At 38.0% G+C, this 21,558-nt stretch overlaps 1 protein-coding gene and 1 non-coding gene across 2 annotated transcripts in view; both read left to right on the forward strand.

The window, feature by feature from the left end:
- LOC126456494 (ankyrin repeat and SAM domain-containing protein 4B) overlaps positions 1-10,374 on the forward strand; it is a 271,923-nt gene extending 261,549 nt beyond the window's left edge. Inside the window, exons 7-9 of the mRNA XM_050092243.1 lie at positions 2,892-3,063; positions 4,900-5,066; positions 9,669-10,374. Of these exons, the coding sequence (XP_049948200.1) occupies positions 2,892-3,063; positions 4,900-5,066; positions 9,669-9,919 (590 nt within the window). The 3' untranslated portion in view covers positions 9,920-10,374. The remainder of the gene's footprint in view (positions 1-2,891; positions 3,064-4,899; positions 5,067-9,668) is intronic.
- Positions 10,375-16,375: 6,001 nt separating this feature from the next.
- Positions 16,376-16,450, forward strand: Trnas-uga (transfer RNA serine (anticodon UGA)). The gene has a single exon. It is a non-coding gene; the product is annotated as a tRNA-Ser (tRNA).
- Positions 16,451-21,558: the final 5,108 nt, after the last annotated feature.

Raw genomic sequence — 21,558 nt, forward strand, 5'->3', positions numbered from 1 at the left:
CAACTGCTTCTCTCTGCCTCCATCTCTCTTTCTCTTTTACTATTGCTGTCTCTCATTGACCACCAATATCTACCCACTCTTTGACTCCCTTGCTATTGCCTTCATACATATCTTCTTCTCTTTACCTGTCACTTTCTCTCCCCCACCAACACTGTCTCCTCTCTCCCTCTCTCTCTCTCTCTCTCTCTCTCTCTCTCTCTCTCTCTCTCTCTCTCACTGGCATTGTCTCCCTTCTCTTCCATCATTAAAGGATGCCAGTCATTTTAAGTTCTTTTCAGGCATGTTAAGACCCTTTTTAGCCCATTTTTTCTTACTGCAGTAACACTTTGGGCATATGTATTTTTATAGATGTGAAGTGCCCATTATATGAAGACAATACATCATAAAGTTTTATTGGTGAAAAAATGCCAATTAAAAAGATAGTTTGGTGACTTAGAACCATTGTGATGACCCAAGAGCCCTTGTCATGTTTTCACTACATCATCTGAAACTAGATTTACACCTCATAATGGATATTATGTGCAGTAACTTTGAACCTTTGCATCTCAGTAATGGGTAATGACATTGAAAAAAGCTTTAAGGTTCTCTGAGAACATCATCTTAAGAACATATGGTAAAAATTTCAAGTTTTCCACAGATAGAAGTTATAACCACAACTAGTACTTTGGGCACCCAAAAATCATGGTTTTTTGGGGTTTTCTCTGGGACCACTCATGAACAAACGGTGCTTTTATGAGCCACCAGAAATCCACCGTAGACCACACCTAATGCAAAAGAACCAACTGGTTTGCTCAATTTGCCTGAGCTGGAGGGAATGTGCAATATTTAAACTATGACCCTGTTCTGTAGGATAGCTACAGTATGCCCATTCTTCGAATAGATGTACAAATGTTGCTAGGCCAAGGGCTATCCAAAACACTTGACCCCTTATCCCTGTGATCAACAGATTTAGAGATATGATCCCTTGAACAATCAGATTTTTGTCAATGAATTTTTGGAACCTATGTATACCATGTACCATTGTGCATGGACCACTGTAATTGCTAACATCTATATTTGGTAGTATCAGCAATGGCTACTATGAGAAAGCTTCTCTAGATCACGTACTTAGATCTTTTGTCTTTCTGCTCTGTTCTTATCCCCTCCTCTTCCCTCCATTTTTACAACAGTTTTCCTGTATGTATGTATTATGAGATATCTGCTGTCCTAGCAATGATTTAATAAAAAATTTCTATTAATTTCTACCTTCATCCCTCTTTATGTAATTTACTCCTTCATATCATTAGCCATAAATGCAATTTATCTGGGTTCTGTGATCAGAATTCCTTACAAGTATGATAGTGATTTTAGTATCTACACTTACATAGTACATATAGACATTTTCCTCCAGCAAGTTCCCGTACATTGCCGCACCTGCAAATTATGCACCAGTAAATAAACAATAGCTTGAGAGAGGGCTTATAACAGCAACAGCAGCGGTCTTCCCCCCCCCCCCCCTCAAAAGTAGCATCTTTCTTGTGTGTTGATTAAGATATTCATTTACAGCCATTTCAAATAGAAAAGTCAATCACATGCCACTGCAGAATACCTTCTTTTACCAGTACTTCAAATAAGTTATGAGGTCTTGCTTCCTTAGTAACAAAATTATCTCAGATGTGTTATAGCATCCCCAGTCTTTACTTTCAATTTACTGTTGTTTTATTTTCTCATAAATTTAGCCTCTTTTCTTTCTTCCAAATACATTCTTTGGTAATAAGTATATTCATTGAGCTCAGCTAATAATCAAGGCCTGTCTAACTTCCTTGAGTGAATTATTAACTTAATATGAATCTCATTGCTTCTGATGCACTGTTTGCATGCTATTTGCCTGCTTTATCATTCATGTATGTTCACCAACTTTAGAGACATAACAATAAGTAAGTTAAGACATTATGCATATTTTCATCCACTGATGGGTACAGGATAAAATTCTGGGTAACTCCTCACTTAGGCAAAAAGTATTAATTGCATAAAAGAAAGGAGTTAGAACTACATATTTAGAGTACACACTTGTACATCTTACAGGCACGTGTTTAAACAACTGTGAACATTAACCACAGTCTAAAAATGGTTCAAATGGCTCTGAGCACTATGGGACTTAACATCTTAGGTCATCAGTCCCCTAGAACTTAGAACTACTTAAACCTAACTAACCTAAGGACAGCACACACATCCATGCCTGAGGCAGGATTCGAACCTGTGACCATAGCAGTCGCGCGGTTCCGGACTGCAGCGCCTAAAACCGCACGGCCACTGCGGCTGGCAACCACAGTCTGACAATACATTCATTTACTCATGAAATTTGTTGTGTACAATCCATTGCTATTTGTGAGTAATAGTGATATTCACCAATATAATACAAGAAGGAAAACTGATCTGCAGTTCCTCCTAGTGAATCTAATTTTAAGACAGATATGAGTGCAATACTTGGGTATAAAAGTATTTGATAATTTAGCTATTGAGATAAATTGTCTGAGAGACAGCAGAAGTTTTTTCAACTGTAGATTAAACTTGTTTCTTCTTAACAACAGAAATAATGAATCCATTCTTCAAAAGGGAGAGTAAAGTTAGAGCACCACAATTTTGGTGTTCACTATGACTTTCTGTAACAATTCCCAGATTATATGTACAGTCATTTGTAATTCACAGAAAATCTCCTGGAGTATCAAGAATTACTTTACTGGAATTTAACTGTTACAAGGGAATTTTGTCTGTTTCAAGGCTTTTGCATTTTAGTTTGTATATAATAATTAACAATTTTTGACTATTTTGTAATCACATGTCTTCTCAACAGTAATTTGGAGTTGTTATACATAATATTCAAAGTATTTATCAGCTATATTTTTGTACAGGAAAACGCGGCAGACTTCAAGATGTCGTCTTTGATACTAGTGGTGACCTCAGTCGTTGTATGTCAGAACCAGATCTCCTCCATAACACAGACAGTGGTTTTGGAGATGAAGTTCTTCTGCAAGAACCAGCTAGTATCTTTGACAGACCAGGTTTTGGAAGTGTAGCATTCAGGTACGTTCTTAGGAGTCGACATTTAAAGCTGATTACCATGTAGTAAAATTAGTTAATATGCCATAATATATTAAGTAATTAATGGGGAACTTCCAGGTGTTCACCTGAGTTGTTTCCATTTTCTTTTTCCCACAATATTTTGATGACTGATCCAGTTGTCTTCAATACATGTTGTGAGTTGTGCTGTTATGTGTACTAGCTGCCTGAATTTCCACAGCACAATTCACAGCATGTAAAGATGACTGGGTCAGTTGTCAAAATATTGCAAAAAAAAATTGAAAACAATAGCTCAGCTGGATTCCCAAAAGCTCACCATTAATCACGCACGCCAAGAAAACCTAAGAGATCAGATTAAGCAATGTTTTACAAGCAGCAAACAATGTGCAATGTAATTATGTGATGTAAAAACATTAATGTTAAATTAAACACATTTGTTTCTGTGTTATACACAAAGAAATGTGTCAAACAGTTGGCTTTCAGGCATATAAGTGACAAACATAGAACTTATTCTTTATTACTTAGGTCATCAAGCAAGTCAGAGAGAGTAAATGGATAAATAAAAAAGATAGATAAAAAATCAACTCACCAAGTGGTGGCAAGAGAATGTACACACAAAAAGATTTAACTTTTACAAGCTTTTGGAGCCAGTGGCTCCTAGTTATGAAAGAAGAGTTGAAAGGGAAGGAAGAGCGGTGAAGGAAGAGGACCATAGAGGTTTAGGGAAATGGGTACAGTTCAGAAAAGTCACCCAGAACCCTGGGTCAGGAGAGACTTACCGGATGGGATGAGATTTTTCTGAACTGTGCCCCTTTCCCAAAAACTCTCTTTTCCTATTCCATCACCTTTCTTCTGCCAAAGGAAGGAGCCACTGGCTCTGAAAGCTTGTAAAAGTTAAACCATTTTGTCAGTGTTCTCATGCCGCCACTTTGTGAGTACATTTTTTAATCTATTCATTTACATTATATTGTTGATAATTGATAGTTTTCATTGTTATAGATGATAACTAAGTTTGTTGCAGTACAGTACAGTACGGAAATTCCACCTAAACTAAGTAAACATGTCCTGCTTAGCTATATTTGTTATTAGTAACTTCAAAATACATCTTGCCCTCTCTGAAAGAATCTCATTTGCTATGAAAATATTCTGGCAGTAGTTTTCAAGGATGAAATTTTGTTTGTAAATTTAAAATCCCAATGTAACCAGTACTGATAATGTGAAGTATATGCTATAGCCCTTGTGTATCACCTCAGGACTATAACAAACATCTCTTCATAGGTTTGTAGTACCCATTTATTATGCACTAGTTTTCCATATATCTAAAAACACAGATGATGTGACTTACCGAACGAAAGTGGTGGCAGGTCGATAGACACACAAACAAACACAAACATACACATGAAATTCAAGCTTTCGCAACAAACTGTTGCCTCATCAGGAAAGAGGGAAAGAGAGGGAAAGACAAAAGGATGTGGGTTTTAAGGGAGAGGGTAAGAAGTCATTTCAATCCCGGGAGCGGAAAGACTTACCTTAGGGGGAAAAAAGGCCTTCCCTCTTTCCTGATGAGGCAACAGTTTGTTGCGAAAGCTTGAATTTCATGTGTATGTTTATGTTTGTTTGTGTGTCTATCGACCTGCCAGCACTTTCGTTCAGTAAGTCACATCATCTGTGTTTTTAGATATATTTTTCCCACGTGGAATGTTTCCCTCTATTATATTCATATCGCACTATTTTTCCAGTTGCACGTGATGTTATGCATATAGTTTTTCACTGTCTCTTTACATTAAATATTTGTCTCCTTCCCAGTATGTTTCAAAGCATGCTCTTGCCTGTGAACAGGAACAATATGACAGCAGTACTGACTGCTCTGCCGACACAAGAAGACCAGGACAGTGCAGTGGGACCAAGCGAAAGAGGTGTTGCTGATGATACTTCCAGTATTGGCAGTGCAGGCAGTCTCAGACGAAATAATGGCCTGCCTTGGGATGAAGATGACCTCAGTTCAGGTGAATACATTACAATATTCATTATCATCAAATAATAACATGCACTTATACTTCATTCATGAAAAAAATAAAATAATTTGTGGCTTAACATTTACCACTGGAAAGAATAGTTAATTTCGTGTGGAACATTTTACAGTGAGACTCGTAGCTATTTGAATGGCTAATACTTAAGAGATTTGGCTTCTTAATAGTAGTCATTTCCAAACAACTAGGGGGTGATTTAAACCAGCTGCTACTAGTCCTAAAGACGTCATTTCACAGAGGAGTACAGACCTCATAGATAGAGCAGATTTCAGTGGAGTGTGCATATCAACTAATTTCAAAAAAACACTCAAGTTGGATGAGATTAATATCAAGTATGAAACAAAGTAATCTGGCTGAAGATAACCATATTGTCACTTTCTTTATTGGCCTCTTACGATGACAGTAAATAAGTTGTGAAAAAGTTGAGAAAATTATATTAAAATTCTGTTAGCACGTTTGACTAATAGCAGGTTTCTGTCCCTGACAAAATAATATTTACATCAGAGATGGCATCTACATTTAAATATATATGCACTGGTCAACTGGAATATTGTTGCTACCCACTTAATAGAATGTTTTTTTACTTTTAGCATGTACAACATTTTGAATATAATGTAGCATGGAGTTTTAAAATTTCTTGCTAAGTTCTCAGATGTAGATGGCACCAGATGTCAGCACACAGGCCACACAGTTCCTGTAGATTAGGATGGCATGATTTGTGAACTTTTAACTGGTACTTAGAGATGTCCCAAACACGTTTTTAGTGTTCATTTGGAATGAATTTGCAGGCCAAGACATCAACTGTAGTTCCTCATCATGTTCCTCGAACAATTACAGTAGGCTTCTGGCTATACGGTACAATTGTTCAACTGGAAGACAGCATATACTTTTGGGAAAACACAAACCTGAAAGAGTGCATACCATTTGCAACAGTTTTTCAGGAGAACTTGTGTTACACTTGGAAAGAGGTACAGGCAGAAGTTAAGCTGTAAGGTTAGGTCATGAGTCGTGCTTGAATAGCTCGGTTGCTAGAGCATTTGCCCAATCCTGCACACTGTTTTAATATACCGGAAGTTTTGTATCAGCACACACTCCACTGCAGAGTGAAAATTCACTCAGCAATTTTGACATACTCCTCAGCTTCTATGTTGCCTTCTGTAAGAACCGCACTTCCAAGTACCCCCTTAAAAAGCCTGCCCGGCTAACCGCACGGTCTAATGCACTGCTTACCAAGTGGTAAGGCATGCCGGTCCCTGGTACAAATCCGCCCCACAGATTAGTGTCGGGGTCCGGTGTGCCAGCCAGCTGTGGATGGTTTTTAAGGCGGTTTTCCATCTGCCTCAGCAAATGCGGGCTGGTTGCCTTTATTCCACCTCAGTTACACTATGTAGGTGACTGCTGCTTAAACACTGTCTCCACATACGTGTACACCATAATTACCTTACCACACAAACATTTGGGGTTACACTAGTTTGGTATGAGACATTCGGGTGGGTGGACTGCTGTGGCCTGTTGTGAATCACTGGACACTACGGCAGGATGAAGCTTCTCTGCAATTCCTAGCTTCCCGGTTCGATACACAATACAACCCCCTGCTAATAACGCTGCTGCCAGCGAATGTATTGCCCAGAATGCAGGTGATGAGCTGGCAATCTCCAGTAAAATGATGTTTCATTGCATATTAAATGATGTAACAAAGCAGGGACATGGTTCAGCATATCAGACAACTCATCTTTGTTGTTTTAGGATCCAGTCACAATGTTCCATTACCACTATGATCATAATATGTAATATCAGTGGGTCAAAAACTGAACAAAGACTACATTAACTAATTCTTCTGTTGCTTCTCAGCGGAACAACTTCATAATTATAATTTAAAAGCACAATATTGTGTGTGTTCTACAGTAGGTATTGAGTGAGGGACACAGTTCCAGGCACTGTCCCATGCCCTCCATTTAGCAAACAAAGGCCAAAAAAGTAAACAATTGGAAGCCCTGAAAATCAGCAGGCATCTGCCATACAGTCCTGATTTAATATTAAATTACCAAACACAGCTGAATACTTCACCTTTTCTAAATTTCACTTACTTCTCTCAGTTTTCCAATGTATCCACGATCTCTGTTCCTTTCTTTTCCTCCATTTTTCCATGTATTTATTTCCTTTATTGTGATTACTTATGTACTGCATTTATTCTATTGTTTTATAATATATACATCTTCACTACTTTAAGAGAAATTCTTCCACCTTACTTATATAATGCCACTTTGAACTAGTTCAGTGCTCTAGTCTTGTATTCAAATTATTTCATCATGATTGTTTATTTAATTTAATTTAAATTGTTATACAGGCACTGTCTTTTTCTTCCTTCTTGAGGTTTAACATTAATCTTTCTCTGATTTGTTCCCTTTATATTAATTTATTGTTTAACATTTTTAATTACGTTACCACTACACTGTCAAAGATGACATTTATTATATGGTTGTATCTCACTCTCAAAGTATAACATCTTCTTCAGTGCTTTTTTATGAATATGGTAGCACCCTACATGGTGATAGTCAGTTTAAGTCTGACAGTGGCCATGCAAGCTGAAAACCCATTAACAAAATAAATTAATACTGTAGAACATACAGAAAATGGACTGCTTGTCTGCTGCTGAGCCCTAAAATGCAGCAGTGTGCTCTGTCTCCCCCAGAATTGTATTCCACACCCCATTGGAAGTCTGATTACTGCCTATTCTGTCTCAAAGGCAAACAAGTACTTTATGTCTATTTCCTTCAATGAGACATGGATACTTTACTTCCTTTTCCCCCTTCATCACTACTTATTAGCAGTTTCACCATTTCTTTAAGTGCATTAAATTCTAATAATGGCAGCATCCCCCACTGTCACACCTATAGTGAAATGAGTGACTCCACTGTACCCCATGCATCAGTTACCTGTTTTGCACCAAACTACATTCATTACCAGAACAGGGGTGGTCTCTCTCTCTCTCTCTCTCTCTCTCTCTCTCTCTCTCTCTCTCTCTCTCTCACTCGCTCGCTCACACACACACACACACACACACACACACACACACACACAGGACTTGTAGACATCATGGTAATAAATCCTCTATATTGCAGGAAAAGTGTCAAATTGTCCAACAATTATTACTAGGAGTCAGTACTTGTAGACTTGATGGTACTACATCATCTGTAACAAGTTTCTTGTGGTGACCATTTTTTGCAGCAGCTGTATATAAATTGTAGCAGTTCAAAAGAAAAATGACTTTTGCATGTTGCATATTAAGTCTTTTTTATTTATTTAACTTATGCATGCTGTCCTGAAATATTATACAATTTTTTTTCATTTGCACATATAGGTTATCATTTGCACATATAGGTTATAGATTTAAAACTGTTCATTTAAGATTCATAATGAAATGGAACAGTGCTTACAGAGTGCAATGCTTGCCACATGAGAGAATTGACATACAAATAATGAATTACATGTGGTTCTACAAGTATTTTTCCATTTCATTATAAAACTTCAATGTTTTAAAATTATAGCCTGTATGTGTAAATAAATGTATATGTGCTGAAGATGCCTTGTACCTAAGGTGAAACGAATCTGGGTGCACAAGTTAATTTAAAAAAACTTAATGTGCAGCATGCAATAGGCATTTTTCTTTTGAACTACTACAATTTAAATCCTCTTCATTGCAGGAATATTGTCATATTATCCAACTGTTTATGACCATTTGCACAAACAATACTGTCTGTCACTCATTTTCCTAGAGAGAGACTGTTAACAGCCAGAGAAGTCCTTGCATTCACAGTGAATGAAAAAAAGTTTCTTCTCATCGTTACATGTAAACACATTTTATTGGTTTCTCTGCCTGTATATTTAAACTATAAATAAATAAAATCATTATAAGTCACTAAACTTCCATTATGACACATTTCAGAGCTTTGCTCTATTGTCAAATGACATTTCTTGTTTTTAGCTTAACAGAATTGCTCCTGGGAAAGCAACAATTCTGAAATCTCTAGAAATGTTTTAAAATTATCACTTTGATAGCAAATGCATTTAGGTAGACTAGTAAAATGAAATACTTTAGGAAATAATGTAGCATACTTATAGTCCTGTGCACCTGTATTGTGTATTTGTTTTGAGAGCTTTATATTTGAGGTTTACACACTAACCATTAACAAACTTTCCTGAAGATATTACAGAATTTAGGACTTCTGGCTTAAAGAGGTGTTATTAGTCCCTTGTGTCTTCAGGTGCACAGAGACTATTATTTGTTATTTTAACAACTGGTTGTATTGTGTTTATTTATTTATAAATGAACTAATCTGTCACTCCACAGATGTAGGTTGTATGCCTCTGTATTGTGCCTGATTATATTTTGTGGCAATTTTATAATTTAAAACTTTTTTTACTGTGTTATTAATGAAAGTGTAATATTCAGTTAATTATATGATTCTTATTAATGAAATCAAGCAAATTATTCTAGATATTTCAGAATGAAAGGATTCTTTGTACAGTGACATTATATGCTGTTTTCTTTAAAATAATAATGTGCATTTTTTTCAGATGAAGATGATGAAGCAACAGACTCACGATGGACATCTTTGCACCTATTTCTAGTATCAGCAGGCTTGGCTGAGTATACTAGCCTGTTTGTTGAGGAGAAGATAGACCTAGAAGCTTTAATGTTATTGGATGCAAATGACTTTGAAAAACTAGGTCTTAAAATGGGTCCCATAAAGAAACTGACAAAAGCCATACAGAAACGAAGAGAGGCATTAGAAAGCCCAGGAGAAGTGTCTGATAGCAAATTTTAAATAAGTGTCCAAACAGAGAAAATTATATCACTACTATATACTTCACCAGGGAGAGTACACAAAAATGAATATATTTTTTACGCATTTCACGTCAAACAGTTATGTTTAACACAGTATCATTTCAGTGTCATGTAAGCAGTGTGTGATATTCTTAAATTATGACCTCTTATCTGAAAATATATGAAGAAATACAAATAAGCTAAATGTACAAATTTAACTTTATGTATATAAAGACTGGAGATCAGAGTCAAATAGGTGGTTTTTCAGTTCAAACAAATGCCACCAGCTAATGTTAGAAAAGAAGCAGCAATACTGTCAGTTTATCTCAGTATTCTTTTAAATAAAAATATATGTATATAAAATAAGCTAATTTCAAAAGGCATTTGTTAGCCTAATATTTTGATATGGCTGTAAACCCAAATATTTGTGAAAATAAATGCTAATTTATAAGTCCATCAATGGTATTGTTTACACACTCTTGTTGTTGTTGTGGTCTTCAGTCCTGAGACTGGTTTGATGCAGCTCTCCATGCTACTCTATCCTGTGCAAGCTTCTTCATCTCCCAGTACCTACTGCAACCTACATCCTTCTGAATCTGCTTAGTGTATTGATCTCTTGGTCTCCCTCTACTATTTTTACCCTCCACGCTGCCCTCCAATGCTAAATTTGTGATCCCTTGATGTCTCAAAACATGTCCTACCAACCGATCCCTTCTTCTACTCAAGTTGTGCCACAAACTTCTCTTCTCCCCAATCCTATTCAATACCTCCTCATTAGTTACGTGATCTACCCACCTTATCTTCAGCATTCTTCTGTAGCACCACATTTCGAAAGCTTCTATTCTCTTCTTGTCCAAACTGGTTATCGTCCATGTTTCACTTCCATACATGGCTACACTCCATACAAATACTTTCAAAAACGACTTCCTGACACTTAAATCAATACTCGATGTTAACAAATTTCTCTTCTTCAGAAACGATTTCCTTGCCATTGCCAGTCTACATTTTATATCCTCTCTACATCGACCATCATCAGTTATTTTACTCCCTAAATAGCAAAACTCCTTTACTACTTTAAGTGTCTCATTTCCTAATCTAATCCTCTCAGCATCACCCGATTTAATTTGACTACATTCCATTATCCTCGTTTTGCTTTTGTTGATGTTCATCTTATATCCTCCTTTCAAGACACTGTCCATTCCGTTCAACTGCTCTTCCAAGTCCTTTGCTGTCTCTGACAGAATTACAATGTCATCGGCGAACCTCAAAGTTTTTACTTCTTCTCCATGAATTTTAATACCTACTCCAAATTTTTCTTTTGTTTACTTTACTGCTTGCTCAATATACAGATTGAATAATATCGGGGAGAGGCTACAACCCTGTCTCACTCCTTTCCCAACCACTGCTTCCCTTTCATGCCCCTCGCCTCTTATAACTGCCATCTGGTTTCTGTACAAATTGTAAATAGCCTTTCGCTCCCTGTATTTGACCCCTGCCACCTTCAGAATTTGAAAGAGAGTATTCCAGTTAATGTTGTCAAAAGCTTTCTCTAAGTCTACAAATGCTAGAAATGTAGGTTTGCCTTTTCTTAATCTTTCTTCTAAGATAAGTCGTAAGGTTAGTATTGCCTCATATGTTCCAACATTTCTACGGAATCCAAACTGATCTTCCCCGAGGTCCGCTTCTACTAGTTTTTCCATTCGTCTGTAAAGAATTCGCATTAGTATTTTGCAGCTGTGACTTATTAAACTGATAGTTCGGTAATTTTCACATCTGTCAACACCTGCTTTCTTTGGGATTGGAATTATTATATTCTTCTTGAAGTCTGTGGGTATTTCGCCTGTCTCATACATCTTGCTCACCAGATGGTAGAGTTTTGTCATGACTGGCTCTCCCAAGGCCATCAGTAGTTCTAATGGAATGTTGTCTACTCCCGGGGCCTTGTTTCGACTCAGGTCTTTCAGTGCTCTGTCAAACTCTTCACGCAGTATCGTATCTCCCATTTCATCTTCATCTACATCCTCTTCCATTTCCATAATATTGTCCTCAAGTACATCGCCCTTGTATAAACCCTCTATATACTCCTTCCACCTTTCTGCCTTCCCTACTTTGCTTAGAAATGGGTTGCCATCTGAGCTCTTGATATTCATACAAGTGGTTCTCTTCTCTCCAAAGGTCTCTTTAATTGTCCTGTAGGCAGTATCTATCTTACCCCTAGTGAAATAAGCCTCTACATCCTTACATTTGTCCTCTACCCATCCCTGCTTACCCATTTTGCACTTCCTGTCAATATCATTTTTGAGACGTTTGTATTCATTTTTGCCTGCTTCATTTACTGCATTTTTATATTTTCTCCTTTCATCAATTAAATTCAATATTTCTTCTGTTACCCAAGGATTTCTATTAGCCCTCGTCTTTTTTACCTACTTGATCCTCTGCTGCCTTCACTACTTCATCCCTCAGAGCTACCCATTCTTCTTCTACTGTATTTCTTTCCCCCATTCCTGTCAATTGTTCCCTTATGCTCTCCCTGAAACTCTCTACAACCTCTGGTTCTTTCAGTTTATCCAGGTCCCATCTCCTTAAATTCTCACCTTTTTGCAGTTTCTTCAGTTTCAATCTGCAGTTCATAACCAATATATTGTGGTCATAATCCACATCTGCCCCTGGAAATGTCTTACAATTTAAAACCTGGTTCCTAAATCTCTGTCTTACCATTATATAATCTATCTGATACCTTTTAGTATCTCCAGGACTCTTCCAGGTATACAACCTTCTTTTATGATTCTTGAACCAAGTGTTAGCTATGATTAAGCTATGCTCTGTGCAAAATTCTACAAGGCAGCTTCCTCTTTCATTTCTTCCCCCCAATCCATATTCACCTACTATGTTTCCTTCTCTCCCTTTTCCTACTGACGAATTCCAGTCACCCAATACTATTAAATTTTCGTCTCCCTTCACTACCTGAATAATTTATTTTATCTCGTCATACATTTCATCAATTTCTTCATCATCTGCAGAGCTAGTTGGCATATAACCTTGTACTACTGTAGTAGGCATGGGCTTTGTGTCTATCTTGGCCACAATAATGCGTTCACTATGCTGTTTGTAGTAGCTAACCCGCACTCCTATTTTTTTATTCATTATTAAACCTACTCCTGCATTACCCCTATTTGATTTTGTATTTATAACCCTGTAATCACCTGACCAAAAGTCTTGTTCCTCCTGCCACCAAACGTCACTAATTCCCACTATATCTAACTTTAACCTATCCATTTCCCTTTTTAAATTTTCTAATCTACCTGCCCGATTAAGGGATCTGACATTCCACACTCCTATCCGTAGAACTCCAGTTTTCTTTCTCCTGATAACGAAGTCCTCTTGAGTAGTCCCCGCCCGGAGATCCGAATGGGGGACTATTTTACCTCCGGAATATTTTACCCAAGAGGACGCCATCATCATTTAATCATACAGTAAAGCTGCATGCCCTCGGGAAAAATTACGGCTGTAGTTTCCCGTTGCTTTCAGCCGTTCGCAGTACCAGCACAGCAAGGCCGCTTTGGTTAATGTTACAAGGCCAGATCAGTCAATCATCCAGACTGTTGCCCCTGCAACTACTGAAAAGGCTGCTGCCCCTCTTCAGGAACCACATGTTTGTCTGGCCTCTCAACAGATACCCCTCCGTTGTGGTTGCACCTACGGTACGGCCATCTGTATCGCTGAGGCACGCAAGCCTCCCCACCAATGGCAAGGTCCATGGTTCAACCACAATTTTCTTTAATTTAGAAGCATATAGATTTCAGAGGGTACCAAATAAATAGTTTATCAATAAAAATAATTGCACATAAAAAACCTACTCACTAAGTGGCAGCAGGAGAAAACACACGTATTGGTTTAGGAAACGTGCAAGCTTTCTGAGCCACAGTCCTTCTTCTGGTAGAAGGGTTAAAGCGGAAGGAAGAGGGATGAAGGAAAGGACTAGTAAGATTTAGGAAATGGGGAGAGTTACTGAAAAGTCGCCTAGAATACCAGGTCAGGGGAGACTTACCAAATGGAATGAGAGGATGAGACTGATTATTGGTGACTGCACCAGATGAGTGCTTAAAGGTAGAAGACATGGTAACAAGCAAGATGGAGATTACTGAAAAAATATCGTGTAGGAGATAATAAAAGCAGAAAGCTAATGGCATTATATATGGTAGGCAGGTGCGAGGTGGGGGGTTGAGGAAAAATAGATACCTCATAAAATAAAATATACTGCTCAAAAGAATTAAGGAAACATGGCTTTGGGCATCTGCTATACTCCACTGAGCAATAATTTGGGACTGGGTATGTTACCAAGCTATACCTTTATCTTTTAAACTGGTTGTTGTAACAGTATGCCCTTATGAAATGGGAAAATCTTACTCTTTCATAAATTAAGTAAAAAGAGAGAGAGAGAGAGAGAGAGAGAGAGAGAGAAAACATCACATCCTTGATTGCTTACATAAAAAGAACTGAAATGTCTAACGGGTGCCAAAAAAAAAGTGGAAACAATCATTCATTCCATCATCTTTTAATTAGACTCTGAGCTTCAATAACATACATGCCCTGCATGAGCATTTATCACTGTCTGAAACCTACGTGGCATGCTCCGTAGTTCCCATTCTTCTGTGAGAGCCCTTGAGAGTTGTTGGAGAGTCTGTGGTGGAACAGCACGACCATAACCACATCTGTCGAGCATGTCCCATGTACGCACGATGTGGTTTATGTTGAGACTCACTGCCGGCCTTTCCATTACTGCAATATCCAGCTTTTGTAAGGCATCCCTGCTGACACCTGCCACATAGGGCCTGGCATTAGAGGAAATTCAGGGCTATCACCGTATGCAGTAGCCACCACATAGTCCAACAGGATCTGTTCAGTGGACTGCCTGGCAATAAGGCAACTGTGAACAACAACAAGAGCTATACAGCCTCCCCAAAACGTCACAGAACCTTGGAAATCTGTCAATTTCCTGGACAACATTTAGCAGATAATACTCATCACAGGCTTCAGCACACAAACACAGCCATCACCTCATGTCAGAGGATATCTGGACTCATCTGTGATTAACATGTTTTGCCATTGACAAAGTTTCCAATTGACATGGGAATGGCAGAACTGAAGGTGTGCTGCAAGATACTGGTGTGTAAAGCATGTCACTTGAATGGTATGTCTAGGTCTTGAAGTCCTTTCTTGTAACCTGTTCAATACAGTTCGATTGTACACAGCAGCTCCAGTGGCCCTTCTCAGATCATCTTACAGTGCTCTTGCGGTGTCTGTATGAAAACGCAACACAGAGATGGCCAGATATCGGTCTCCAAGGACGGCTGCAACGTTTGGCGATCTTGTCCAAGTCACCTTGTATATTGACCCGTCTCCCTGTAGTGTGTCCACAACCTATAGGTACACATGGAGAGGCAATGGCATCTGCAGCAACACGACTGAACATTGTCCTTTTTTTATCTAAGAGACCACCCTTGCAACTTCCACTGGATTATGATGTTGCATTGCATGTGCTTGGTTGAACACAACATCCACAAATGGCAACTGTCATCTGTGAGCCTCACTAGGAAATATTAGGACACTGGTAGTCGCTTTCTTCTGTGATGCATAACACAGCCAACAGATAGTAAATGCTTTTAATTGTTGCCTCCATTCAAAGTGAAGAACTCAAGCCATGCAATAAGACCACAAGTATTGACCTGTATCAAAACAGATTTAATACAGTGGATGTTGACAGAAGTTTCCCCTAATTCTTTTGAACAGTGTGCATGAAGACTAAATGCGGATATGGAGGGGCATGTGGCCAGCACGCTACCCTCCCAGCCATTGTCAGTTTTTGTGACCAGAGCTGCTACTTAACAGGCAAGTATCTCCTCAAACTGAGTGCACCCCGCTTGCCAACACCACTCGACAGACCCGAACAGTCACCCATCCAAGTGCTTGCATGCCTCACAGCACTTAACTTTGGTGACCTTAATGGATCCATCGTTACCATTGTGGCAATGCCGTTGACATAGTTGCTGAAAAGAAATCTGAGATCAAAAAACTATCAGAAATTAAGGTCTGGGGGCTGGTGAGATCCAAGGACATGTTGTAAAGTCTGTTCCCACCTGCTGTATATAAATTATCCAGTTAATACATACTTTCAAACAAATAAAACAGTGAAACTTCCTGGCAGATTAAAACTGTGTGCCCGACCGAGACTCGAACTCGGGACCTTTGCCTTTTTCATATCAGCGCACACTTCGCTGCAGAGTGAAAATCTCATTCTGGAAACATCCCCCAGGCTGTGGCTAAGCCATGTCTCCGCAATATCCTTTCTTTTGGGAGTGCTAGTTCTGCAAGGTTCGCAGGAGAGCTTCTGTAAAGTTTGGAAGGTAGGAGACAGGGTACTGGCAGAAGTAAAGCTGTGAGTACCGGGCGTGAGTCGTGCTTCGGTAGCTCAGTTGGTAGAGCACTTGCCCGTGAAAGGCAAAGGTCCCGAGTTCGAGTCTCGGTCGGGCACACAGTTTCAATCTGCCAGGAAGTTTCAGATCAGCGCACACTCCGCTGCAGAGTGAAAATCTCATTCTGGAAATAAAACAGTGTTTGATATAAGACAATATGAAAAAGGAGCCTCTTATTCGTGATTAATATTTCATTGTCTTTCTACCTCTTCCCGTAGATGCTCATGACTAGCACAAGAACATTCAACCAATTTCACTGTTTTTGAGATACTCGTTCACAAGCCCTGTGTAATAGCAACCTGCCCTTTATCAAAGCAGCTTATCTCAATGGATTGTAAAATATCAGCATGAAGCTGGTCATCCATGATGGTCTTTTGCCTATGGTAGTTAAAAGTCTCCTTCATGTTAAAATTTTCCACAAGTAGTGAGCTTTAGCAAAAAATGTCAGAAGCTGGTTAAAAAACCTTCCTAACAATACCTCATTCACCCCTGTATGATTAGTATTTGTTGAGAAAAAGGGATGTTGACTTCAGAAATAATATATATGATTCAATTCAATTACTCTTCCATATCATTCGCCATCTCAGACAGAATTACTTCCTTGACAAAAACCTTGAACTTTAATTCCCTTTCTAAATTTCTCCTTGGCTTCCTTTATTACTTACTCAATGTACAGATTGTATAACATGAGGGAGAGGCTACTATCCTGTCTCACTTTCTCCTCAACTATTGCTTCCCTTTCATGCCCTTTAGTTCTTACAACTGGAGTCTGGTTTCTATACATAACCTTCTGCTGCCTATATTTAAAACAGGTATTCCATTCAACATTGTGAAAAGCTTTCTCTAAATCTGCAAAAGCTATAAACAAAGGTTTGTCCTTCCAGCAATGAAAGTGGCAGTGGTGTGATCCAGTCTGCTGTGAGTGAAACATCAACAAATCGTTTTCACATTTTCGCTGATAGTCACGGTAGAGGCATGGCTGATATAGTGAAAAGCAGTTTTAATGCTGCCGATGTTTGTGGAATTGTGAAGCCAGGTGCTAAACTTCAAGAAGTTGTAGCGGGGTGTGATCCTGAAAAAGTAAAAAACGAGTGTGTGATCTTAATAGGTGGCTCAAACAACGTTGCCTGCAACGAAGGGAATGATGCCATACAGTCGCTCAGGAAGAAAATATCGGCGCTTAATCAGTCTAAGGTATTTGTTGTGAACATTCCAAAGAGACATGACTTAATTCCACAGTCCTGTGTAAATGAGGCTATCTCACAAACGAACTCTAAGTTAGCAAAGTTGTGTAAGCATTTTAAAAATACTTGTGTTGTAGATGTAAGCAGTTTTGGACGAGAATTATTTACAAGACACGGTATGCACCTGAACAGATCAGGAAAAAAAGCATTAGGTACCCTCTTAAAAACAAAAATATTGTAAGAAGTCCAGAAATGTACCCCAAAGTTGGAACCAATCGCACTTGAATGGCTCCAACCATCAAGTCAGACTCGGTTTCAAACTCAAATGTTTCAGGAAATTGTTAGTAATGAACGTACTGTGTCTGTAGCTACCGATAATTTTTTAGGCAAAAGTTTAGATCTGTCTCTAATTCCAAAGAAATGACGATTTTTCACCAAAATGTGGGAGGACTTGGTAATAAAGTAAATGACATTACTGTTCTGTTAGAGGAACCACAAGGAATAAAAGATGCTGATGTATTATGTTTTAGTGAACATCATGTGAAAGATATTGAAAGGTTACAGCTAAGTGGTTACTGTCAGGCAGCGCATTACTCTAGAACCATAATGGAAAAAGGTGGAGTGGTAATTTATGTAAAAAACAACATATCTTACAATGCATTAGATTTAAAGAGCCATTGTATAGAGCAACAAATTGAAGTATGTGGTGTTGAGATTACTGTAAATGACTTCACGGCTGTAGTGTTAGCACTGTATAGATCTCCCTCAGGGAATTTGAATGTATTTCTTAAGCACTTAGATTCTTTATTATCCATACTGTACTCAAAGTCCAAGAACTTGTTAATTACTGGTGACTTTAATGTTGATTTCCTAAATGAGAGCAATAGTAAAGCTGATTTAGTACGTTTAATGGAGTCTTTTAATCTTATGGCAATAGTAGATTTCCCAACTAGGATTACTGTTAACAGTAAAAGTCTGATAGATAATATATTTATAGATAAGTCTAAATGCAATGAGATCACTGTACATCCAATCCTTGGCCTTTCTGATCATGGTGGTCAATTGCTTAGGCTCAATTACATCAGTGTGTGCAACAGTTCCGAGCATTCTTGGAAATCTTTTAGGATAATAAATGAACAGGGCCTTAAAAAATTCAATGATAGCCTAAAAGAGATAGACTGGAGCCGAGTTTATAGGGAAACAGATGTAAACAAAAAGTACAATTTATTTTTAAATGAATTCATGTCTGTATTTGAGTCCATCTTTCCCAAAAAAGTAGTTAGAAATAGTCATATAGGCAATGCCAAGAAGTCTTGGATCACTACAGGGATAATAACATCTTGTAGAACAAAGAGGATGTTATACAGTTCTCTCAGGACTTGTAATGATCCAAAGAAACGACAACACTACAAACTTTACTGTAGCATTCTCAAGAAGGTTATAAATAAATCTAAAAGTATGTGCATAAAATCAGAAATTGAAAGCTCAGAAAATAAAATTAAAACTATATGGAATGTAATAAAGAGGGAAACTGGCAGGACAACAGGGAACATGTCTCAGGTAGAGATTAATACAGGGGACAGTATCATAAAGAAACCTGAGATGGTTGCAGAAATATTTAATAACCACTTTTTGAGAGCAGCAGAGAAGACAGGCTGTAATGGTTCTATGGAAGAATCATTGTCCCTCCTACAGAAAGCTATTAGTAACAGAATCCCACAGATATCCTTACCTCCAGTTACTGTAAGCGAAGTCATAAGAGTAATTAGATCCTTAAAAAATAAAAATTCTGCTGGAGTGGACAATATTTCTAGTAAAATACTGAAACACTGTTATAAATTTGTTAGTCCCGTCTTATGCAACATATACAATGCATCCCTACAAGATGGGAGTGTCCCTGACAGACTTAAGTTGGCTGTAGTGATTCCTCTCTTTAAAAAAGGGGATAAAAGCATTGTTACAAACTATCGCCCAATATCCCTATTAACTACCTTCTCGAAAATTCTAGAAAAACTCATGCACAGGAGGATTGTAGACCACCTCAACTTCCACAGTATCTTAAGCAAAAATCAGTTTGGTTTTTGTGCTGGTCTTTGTACTGAACAGGCAATATTCTCTTTCAGCAACCAAGTTTTGGAAGCCATTAACAAAAAAATGTCTCCAGTGGGTATTTTTTGTGATCTTACGAAAGCCTTCGACTGTGTAAACCACCAAATTCTTTGGAAAAAGGCAGAATACTATGGTTTAGGTGGTACTGTTGGCTTGTGGCTGCAATCATATCTACAGGATCGGAAGCAGACTGTAATGCTAAATGGCTCTTCTGGAGAACCTGCCTCGTCTGAATGGGGCACAATAACGTGTGGTGTGCCTCAAGGCTCCGTTTTGGGCCCACTGCTTTTCCTCATCTTTATTAATGATCTTCCTCTTTGTTCTGAGACAAACAGCAAATTTACCCTGTTTGCCGATGATACCACAATTCTAATTGACGATTTGATTGATCATGATCTTGAAAAAACTACAAATACTGTTTTTAATGACATCTTAAATTGGTTCTCCTCAAATGGTCTCTCGCTCAATGCAGATAAAACTCATTATATGAGGTTCCATACATCACAAAGTAATCCCGATGAAATTAACATAAAATGTAGAGATCAACCAATACAGAAAGTTGAAGACACAAAATTCCTGGGTGCTTACATAGACAGTAAATCTAATTGGTCAGTTCACATTCTTCATCTATGTAAAAAACTTAGCTCGGCAACATTTGCATTACGGGTAATTTCTTCAGTGGCTGAAGTTGACACTATTAAGGTTGCCTACTTTGGCTACTTCCACTCATGTCATATGCTATCATATTCTGGGGGAACCAACCACTTGCAAAAAAGTTTTCACCATCCACTAGTCTTTCTTCTAGGATAAGCTGTAGAGGTAGTATTGATCCTGGGTTTCAAAGTGGAATCTAAATAGAGAAAGCAATACCAGACATTATTTATTAAATTCTGTCAGAATTAACTGAGGGAAATTATCTCATCAGTAATTTTATTAGATTGCCCTTGGGAAGAGGCTTTGTTCTCCTTGTAAGAAGGGAATGGACAGTGCATCACTGAGGTACGGTATGTGCATGTAACTAATGTGTGGTATAAGTGGCATTATTTTACTCCATTGGGTTGCACCTCTGCAGAAGTATTGCTGCTATTAAAGTTCCCAGACTCCTATTTTTAATTTTTTACATTTTTTAACTTGCTTCCTTCCTTGCTTATTCTTCACAATCTGCATGCCTGCTTTTCTTCAACTGCTTCCAGACACACTTCTCTGTTGATCACTTTGCACAGATGACACATTACATCAAGCTCCTAGCGAATCTTACAGTATGTGTATTCATATGCAGTTAAGTCGAGAAAGTCACATAAAAATTTTTATAGTCCCAAATATTCACCCAAATTTTAGTCTATTATTCATATATATAAAACATGTTATCTCAGCCTGAATTAAATGAGCACAGGAGCAACACAAACTCTTCCCAAGGCTAGGCTAAAAAATAGACTATCTATACCAGCCAAAGACTAAGAGCAAAATCAACATAAGGACTGAGAGCTCAGACTAAGAACAGATTAGAGCAAGACTGACTGAAATGGCATGAGCTTTGACCTTATAAATACTCGCGTTAGGATATTGTTCAGCTTCTTTCATCTACAACGGTTTTCAAATTCTACAGGTCATACATTTCCTCTTTTATTGGCTACTGATTTTCTCATCATATTTTGTTTGCATATTATTTATCACGAACAGCATTTATTAAAATATGTAATACTAATTTATGTTTACGCAACGGGAATCCTGCATTTATGACCATGGGATCCATAATGTATGTTGAAATGTAGTTTCTGAAAATTTAGTAATTTTTAATTAAGAACTTTGATCATTTATACAGGAGTCAATAAATTCATAAAAGTCTGGTGATGAAAAGTTTATCCACAGATCCT

The sequence above is a fragment of the Schistocerca serialis genome, chromosome 2 (genome assembly GCF_023864345.2).
Source record: "Schistocerca serialis cubense isolate TAMUIC-IGC-003099 chromosome 2, iqSchSeri2.2, whole genome shotgun sequence".
In the NCBI taxonomy this organism is placed as follows: Eukaryota; Metazoa; Arthropoda; class Insecta; order Orthoptera; family Acrididae; genus Schistocerca; species Schistocerca serialis.